Source organism: Lichenostomus cassidix, chromosome 8 (genome assembly GCF_008360975.1).
Source record: "Lichenostomus cassidix isolate B80296 chromosome 8, HeHo_3.0, whole genome shotgun sequence".
NCBI lineage: Eukaryota > Metazoa > Chordata > Aves > Passeriformes > Meliphagidae > Lichenostomus > Lichenostomus cassidix.
In genome coordinates, this window is record NC_139489.1 from 8,505,393 (window position 1) to 8,513,414 (window position 8,022).

The 8,022-nt window shown below is 57.2% G+C and overlaps 1 protein-coding gene across 1 annotated transcript; it reads right to left on the bottom strand.

The window, feature by feature from the left end:
- Positions 1–2,535: 2,535 nt before the first annotated feature.
- TSPAN1 (tetraspanin 1) lies at positions 2,536–7,329 on the bottom strand. Its single transcript, XM_085067694.1, has 8 exons — positions 7,225–7,329; positions 7,032–7,096; positions 5,824–6,030; positions 5,350–5,424; positions 4,546–4,644; positions 4,039–4,176; positions 3,502–3,585; positions 2,536–3,249 (listed from the first exon to the last, which is right to left on the bottom strand). Exons 2-8 carry the CDS (start codon positions 7,086–7,088, stop codon positions 3,196–3,198), a joined length of 714 nt encoding a protein of 237 aa, XP_084923820.1. The 5' UTR covers positions 7,089–7,096; positions 7,225–7,329; the 3' UTR covers positions 2,536–3,195.
- Positions 7,330–8,022: the final 693 nt, after the last annotated feature.

An 8,022-nucleotide genomic window follows, 5' to 3' on the forward strand; every position in this document is an offset into this window, starting at 1 on the left:
GCCCCACAGATGGAGGGAAGCACTTTCCAGCCAGAGTCCTCTGGGATAACATCCCCAGTCCTCTTGAATGGAGAGATCTCAGGTGTGCTGGTCCCATCTCCTTCCCTGCGTGGCAGGGAGGCACTGGTGCTGTGTCCAGCCGTTTGCATCCCAGCCCAGGGAACACATCTTACATTTTCAGCACCCTCTCCTTCATAAAAAGTCATAAATGCCAAGTGCATTTATGAATAAAAATTCATAAATGCCAGGGTGCCCAAACTGCTCCCAGGAAGGGGTTCTACTTGGCTTCTCCCCTTGATCCCAGCGGTAAGGGAGGTCCTTCCCCTGCACACAGCCCGTCCCTGTTCCCTGCTGTGCCTATGGACACAGGGCTGCCACCTCCTATGCCCACTCCTAAGGCTGGCAGTGAATTAATCTTCAACTGGGTGTCCAGAACTGTTGCTGTGATGGTTATTGTGCCATTCCTGCCCAGTGCAGAATTAATTATTAACACCCAGGTTCAAGGTCAGCTCCTGCCTTTTGAATAGCCCTGGCATCACCTCCTCTGATATCCCGGCAAATTATCAGGGAGGGAGCTGCCTAGAAAGCACCATTGGGGTTAGGCCAACACTAAGTTTATCTCTGAGGAAGAGGAGAAGGGGAGCCAGGCAGGAAGTCTGTGCCAGAGAACTTATGATTGCCTCACTTCTTCCCCTGCACCAGCCTGCACCCTTCAAGGTTGTCCTCTCCTCCCCAAGCTGGGAACATCGTGGCCACCTTGTTACAGTAGGCAGGGGAAATTCCCCACAGTGGGCACTCCTTGAGCAGCTGATGCTAGAGGAGTTTGCTTTTGCTTCTTATTTACCCCATTTATCAGCACAAACCCAAAGACGTGCAGTTCCTCCCTGCTTTCATGCACCTGTTCCCATCAATGCTAATTCCCAGGAAGGAGGGGGTGGTTCCTTTCCTAAATCGCTGATTCCTGCCCACTCCCTGCCAGCACAGACGCCTGCACCACACAGGGTTTCGCCTGCTGTGTCCTGGGGCAAAGTGATGCTGGTGGAGGGTGCACCTTACAAATCTCCAGGAATTCTGGTCTGTGTGCAGCTCCCATCATGGCACTGGCTGCTTGCCCAATGGCCCTGCAGGGAGACTTTGCCCTCCTGCCCTCCCTCACCCTGTATCCCAGGTGGAAAAGAAAAACCCCCATTCTGGCACACACCCAGACATGCCAGATGCTCGGGCCGTTTCCTGCCATCTTCTCGGGGGCAATAAGGAAGTTTCTGTTTCCTGCCACAAGCCCTGAAGGACCTTTCAGCCTGTGCTGTAAGCTTCTGATTGCCCCAGAGTGCCTGTCTGGGATAACTAGGCAAGTCGTAGGGGTACAAGGTGCAGAGGTGCCTGGTGGCACCACATGGGTTGGTGGGGATGGGTGGTGGGCTGGGATGTGCTGTGGTGCTGGTGGGGAACCAGCAGGAATGGGATCTCCTTGGAGAGCCCAAAGGCTGTGGCAGTGCTTGGGCAGTGGAAGTGGAAGGCACAGTGGGAGCACAGGGAGGCTGTGCCAGTCTGGTTTACCCCCCACTGCTCTGTTTTTAGCTGCCAGGGTAGCCAAGAGCCGCAAAGGGCAATTGGGAGGAATCATATCCGCAAGGAGAAACTGGTCCTTCAAGTTTTCCCAGCAGGTGGAGGGGAGGAACCGAGCCAGTGGTTGCAGGGTTATTTACAAAACTCAGTGCCACAGAGAGAGCCTGTTCTGTCCCATGGAAACCCCATGGCCAGGAGGAGTTGCAAAGGCAAAAGCCACCAGCTGGCCAGGCATCGCCCCTGAAACCACTCCATCCCACAGTGAGATGGTGAGAGGGTGTGTGCCAGGAGCCAGCTCTGCAAGGCATACCAAAAACAGGGAACAGAAGAGGCCATGGGTAGGTGTGCCCAGCTCTGTGCCAGCTGGTTCCTGGGCACAACACCTCTAGGAAAGCTGGCAGCTCCTGTGTACTTGGAGAGGGGAAAGAGGCATAAAAGCCCTGACGTCACCCATGAAGTGACACCAGTTTATGGTGCAACTGGGGCTTATTCACTTGTCCAGGAAGGAATGAGGCTATTTTCTGGCAGCTTCCTCCCACACCTTGCCATAGAGCAGGGTCAAATCCCATGTCCCCAGGGCTGAGTATCCCAGGGTGGGGAGTGGGTGCCCATGCCTGTCTCACTGTCCCCTGCCTGCTCCTGCCAGTGTGACAGGTACTGGATGGCACAAGGGACATGCCAGACCACGGCAGTGCCTCAGCACAGCCCCATGCCTGGGCAGGAGCTGATAAGGGGGTGCCATGGTGTGCACGGAGCCAGGCAGCACACAGGGAGGCTGTTTACACACTGGCCTCCAGCCACTGCCCCTGTCCTTCACTGCCTAGAGGGCAGAAAGGCTGTAGGCAGGGCTGTGCTACCCACAAGGATGTGGAAGGGAAGGTGAGGAGGAGGCAAGGCAGGCCTCACCCCTGCAACCCCCAGCAGAGGGTATTTATTAAAAGCAGAACCAAGATCAACTCCAGAAAACAATTTGTATCCAAGATGAAAAATTTATTGCATTTCTCTTACAGCATGGAGTGGGGCTCAGGCACAAAATGACAGGGGGTAAGGGGAAGCCAGGGAGCAGCAGGGCTGTCTTCATGCCAGGGAAGGAAGGGGCAGAGACCAGCCAGCACCCAGCCAGACCCTCTTTCAGGGGACAACATGGCAACAGGACCAGGGCTGGCTTAAAATGGGTGCAGGAATAGATATATCCCCCTGTGAGGATGTAGTTACCACCTGAAACTGATGCAGGGGGACAAAGTAGGACACTGTGAGAGAGGTACATCACCCACCTGCAGGACTTTATCAAGGCATCACTGTGCCATTGCCAGATCAGCAGCCCTGAGCTGTCCTGTGCTGCTTTATCTCCTGCTGGTATCAGCCAAACAGACAAAGCAGCTTCTCCCAACCCCACCCTCCATCAAGAAACACCCCAAAACTCTATGTACAGACTCCATATATCATATCAGTACAAAAATATAGACAAACTCTACAGATCCCAGCTCAGTAGATCAAAATACAGCTATAAATCACAGTGCACAGGACAACATCAGACGCAGGGAGGGATGACGTCCCCCTGAGAGCATGGCACGCCACGGGTGCACCCCAGCATGGGGAGGTGGCAGGTCATCCTCCTGCCTCGAGAGGTCACTTCTCATCCAGCCTACAGTACAGGTACATGGAAACTGCCATGGCTGCAATCTGTGGGGGACAAGGTGCAAGTCAGCCCCCTCCAATGTGCACCCTCCTCCCTTTCCCAACACGGGTGTGGGTCACAGCCCACCATCCCCAGTGCACCAAGGGGGAAGGGCTGCATGTGCCCAGCAAAGAAGGCTCAGTAGCCTGCAGCTGCAGGTGGTCCATGGAGCTGCACCAGCCCCTGGGCCCCAGGCTGGTCCCAGCCCCAGCTCCAGGCACAAGGAGGAAGCAGCACAGCAGTGCTCAGGCACTCACCTCCAAGGCAGCAATGCCGGCTGCCACGCCGCCCACCACTCCTGCATGGGTCCTGATTTCCTCCAAGATCTGTGGGAAACAGCCCTGCAGGAGGCAACCAGGCAGGTGAGGGTGAGCAAGAGGTGATGATACCCCAACTGCCAGGGCACAGCATCCCCCACAAAGGGAGATACTGCTTCTCCAACCCAGAGCACACAGCCATGGAGAAGGTCTGGGGGATTCATGGGGCAACTCAGCCACTTCTCAGATCAAATATTGGGTGGGGAGCAAGGAAAGGAATGGACAAAGCAGGGAAATCACCCAAAAAGGCAGAATGGTGCCTGGGTTCATGCTCAGCATCAGGCATACCACTCTTTTTTCTTTAAGACCAGAGCATCATAACTTTACTTGTCTCTACCAGGGACAAAAGGACACCACAGCATTCCCCCAGAATTTAAAGCCCATGGGACCACTGTGTCCAGAGCTGGAGCTACAGGAGAGCTCCCTCCCCATGCTCAGGCACACCCCAAGTCAGGCAAGAGCCACCACCACATGTACCTTGATATTGTACAGTTCAGCCAACGTGCTGTTGCAGAACTTGTTCATGTCACAGCACTGCTCGGGGTAGTTGCCATGTGTCTTGTACCAGTAGGAGTCATTGAAGTCTGTGTAGTTATTCAGGCCACAGCAGTGGACCTAAGAGGGAGAGAGAGGAAGGGATGGGAAGAGCATCCTTCAGGTTTCCCTCCAGACTCTGACACCATCTGGACCCTGCTGGCTCATGGCGGGTGTCACCCAGCTCAACCCTGCTTTGGTGGGCTGCTCAGTAGTCATCCTGAGACCAGGATTTTGCCCCACACACCACCACATACAGCTCTCACCCCACTAGGTCCCAAGCAGGTAGTTCTGAGACACCTGGGAAGTCGAGAAGGCAGTGACAGCTCAGCACATCCAGGATTGCTATGTGTCCCCACTGCTATCTCACTGTCCCACCCAGATGTGCACCACCTAGCCCATGTTGGGAGGATCCCAGCCCACAGGTGAGGGCCCCAGGGCTCAGCACACCTCGTTCATGGTGACATTCCAGATGTGTGTGAATGTGTCATCCGCCCCATACTTCTGCTTCAGCAGAGGGGTCACCAGACCATTCAGCAACGTTTCTGCCTGGAAGAAAGGGAACAAAAACAGTATCAGAAAAGGCCCTGGGGAGCACCACAGAGCTGAGCACCCCCATCCAAGTCTCAGCCTATGGAGAGGAGACCAAAAAGACCCTGCATGGGCAGAAGTCACACCATGTCCATTTGACCCACAGTTTGTCCCCTGCCCCAGTAACCAGTGCGTTATGCACCAAGGTCACTTCTGACCAGTGAATCATCTGATAAGCAGTGTTAGGTGAGGGAGCCAGGAATGACGTTTGCCCTGCGGTTGACTTCTCCAGTGCCTAATGAGGCAGCCACCTTTCTCCCCAGGTGGTTTCTCAGGTGCCTAATGAGGGGGTGAGTTTGCTCAGCATGAGGCAATAGGGACTTCCTCCACCAGAGGCTGCTGCCCTCAGAGGTGGGGAGGCGTCAAGCCTAAGCTGGTTAGGGACTGAGGGGCTGGACAGAAAGAAGCAGGCAAAAACTTGTTCTAAAAAAATTAGGATTATGATGTAACAGGAACACCTCTTCACAGCATCCTCAGGCCAGCCAGGCTACTTCAGCCTGCCCAGTTAGCTGGTGCCAGCAGTGACCAACATCCTCCTGCAGCACTGACCACTGGGCAGCTTCCCCACCCATGGGCAGCACTGCCAGCCCATGTCTCCTGTTTTCCCAGGGGGTAGGACAGGTCCCAGATCAGCCCAACCCGAGATTCAGGTATTCCACTCACAAGACCTGTGTAGATCAGAGCCACCACAGCAGCAACAACTTCGACGATGAAGATGATCAACACCACTGAGAAGAACTAGGACACAGCAAGGGGAGGGAGGTCAAACCAACAGCCAGAATCCTCAGGGGCCCCAGGAACTCATCTGCTTCCCCAGGGCTCAAGCCCTCCTGCCTCACTGCCTTCAGCTCTGCTCCAAGGCGGGAGCAGCACAACCTTGGGGTCCTCCAGCCCTCCACCTGCATGGGGCTGAGCTCTCTGGACATGCTCCAAAAGAGACCTCAGCACCCCCTCCTGCCTCCTCTCACCCTTTCCTGGGGCAGACTTGGAGTCCAACACCACCTTTCCAAGGCCCACCCAGACTCCACCACATGGAAACATCCACAGAGCACATATCCACAGAGAAATCCACCCATCGGGTCCCCCCACCCCAGACTCAGCTCAAACAAGGCTTGATAAGGTCAGTCAGGTCCATACCATCATCAGGAGACATTTGCTCTCCTTCTGGGCGCCATAGCACCCGAGGAAGCCGATCACCAGCAGGATGGCACCGATGACAATGAGAAGGTAGCTCACATTCACAACCTGCATGATGCTGGCAGAGATTGTCCCAAATATACCCAGGAATGAATCTTGATCCACTTTGACCCAGATGCCAACTCCCAGCAGGGTCCCACCAGCGAGCTGGGAGGAGAGAGGCAATGTCAGCTTCCAGATAGGCACGAGGTTTGATATTTGGGGAAGGCCCTGGCACAGGTGTTTCTCCCCTCGGCAGTTTTTCACCACACCAAAGCAAGACTTTGCATCACTGCAGGCAGCTCAGGGCATTGCCAGATGGGTCAGTACCCTGAAACACACCCCACCACCAGCACATCCCCCACGCAGTGTCACAGCTGCCCCTCTCCCCAGCCAGAGGGTTTCAGTGCCAGCAGAGGGCCAGCCAAGCCAGCAGTGCCACCAAGCCCCACCATGATCCCCGAGGGGCCCACATGGCCACTTCAGACACTGGCCACCATGACACTGCCCCCAACGCAGAGGAGAATCTGAGCAGCCCCAGCCAGTCAAGTATTCATGGTGAAGGTGAACTCTGGGCTGCCCAAGCCTGTCCCAGCCCTCCCCTCTGCCTGCTCAACCTTCCCCACCACACTCAAATCCTGGCAGGAGCTTTACGGAGTGAGTGTTTCACCAGAGCGAGCCTGAAGGCTCTGCATCCTCTCCTTCCCAAGGCTGTATCCTATCACACCCTTCTCCAGGTGGCTCCAGCAGAGCCAGGGCAGCTCTTGGGAGCTCCACTACGTTTTGCCCTGGGTGGGAGTAGAGCCTGCATGTGCTCTGAATTCCCAACATCCAGGAACCCCAACACCACAGGTCACAGTCACACACATGGGCTGCTCCCCTACAAAAATAGAGCACCCAGCAAACCCTCTTTTCTGGGGTACTCAGCACCCCTTGCCAAGCTTCAGCACAGCGAGGGACAGGGGCAGCTGATGCAACAGCCACTGTCCCCAGAGCACGGCACAGCCCTGGGCTTTGCAGGTCCCACCTACACTCACCTGCCCACACTCTCCACACCATCACCCACAGAAAGGAACACGGAGGGAAAGGAGAGCCCAGCCAGACCCACCCGGCTCCGGGAGCTCCCCGGGACCCCCTCCGGCAGACCCCAACCCCCGGGGCGCACTTACGAAGATGGCCAGGTTGAAGAGGATCATCATGACCTTGATAAAGGTGAAGAACCCCATCTTTGCACCTGGAGAGAGTAGAGGGGTTACCGGGGAATCCCCACCCAGCACAGCTCCTGCCGTCCAGCCAGCCCAGCGCCCTTCCAGGGAAATCCGTGGGGTTCCCACGGGCGGGGAGGGACAGCATCCAACTCACCTGAGCGGAGAGCAGCTCGCAGCACCCCGACCCGTCCTTACCCAGCCCGCTCTGTCTCCCCCACCCCGCCGGTGCCGCCCTTTAACCGGGCGCGGTTCCGGGGCCGCCCCCGCCACCGGAGCCCCCCGCCCCGTCCGGCCCTCCTGGGCCACCCCTGGGTGTCGCGGGGAGCCCGGAGCCCTGCTGCCCTCTGCTGCTGGCAGCCTCCGTGGGACTCACACCCGGCTCCCTGCCCGTGTCCCCGCGAGGTCCCTGCTGCGACGGAGCGAAGGCAGCCCGGGGGATTTCACCCTCTGCCCGATGCTGCAGCCGTGGGTATCACCCTGCAGCCGTGGGTATCACCCTGTAGCCGTGGGTATCACCCTGTAGCCGTGGGTATCACCCTGCAGCCGTGGGGGATCACCCTGTAGCGGTGGGTATCACCCTGCAGCCGTGGGTATCACCCTGCAGCCGTGGGTATCACCCTGTAGCCGTGGGTATCACCCTGTAGCCGTGGGTATCACCCTGTAGCCGTGGGTATCACCCTGCCGCCCTCCTCCGCACGCCGGGCACTGTGATTGCGATTTCCCAGCTCTGGGCACCCCCAGCACTCACAGCCTCCCTCTGCCAGCCAAGGCTGAGGCATCCATGGTCCCAGGCTGGCTCTGCGGGTGTCCTGCTGGTTCCCCTCCTCAGCACCACTCTGTCAGGGATCTCTCCAAAGCCCAAATCTCCAGCATCCTGGGCCAAAAGAGAAGCAGGCAAAGGAGGGCGCTGGGGAACGGCCGCACTAGCCTGTTTGCAGAGGAAAAGCCAAAG

What these genes read in the sequence shown, in the direction of transcription:
- TSPAN1 (XM_085067694.1), bottom strand. Translation starts at nt 7,088, where the DNA reads ATGGGGTTCTTCACCTTTATCAAGGTCATGATGATCCTCTTCAACCTG. An exon ending in TCTTCAACCTGGCCATCTTC is followed by an intron (nt 6,031 to 7,031) that starts GTAAGTGCGCCC and finishes CTCTCCTCCCAG; the next exon opens with CTCGCTGGTGGGACCCTGCT. An exon ending in GCAAATGTCTCCTGATGATG is followed by an intron (nt 5,425 to 5,823) that starts GTATGGACCTGA and finishes GCTGTGTCCTAG; the next exon opens with TTCTTCTCAGTGGTGTTGAT.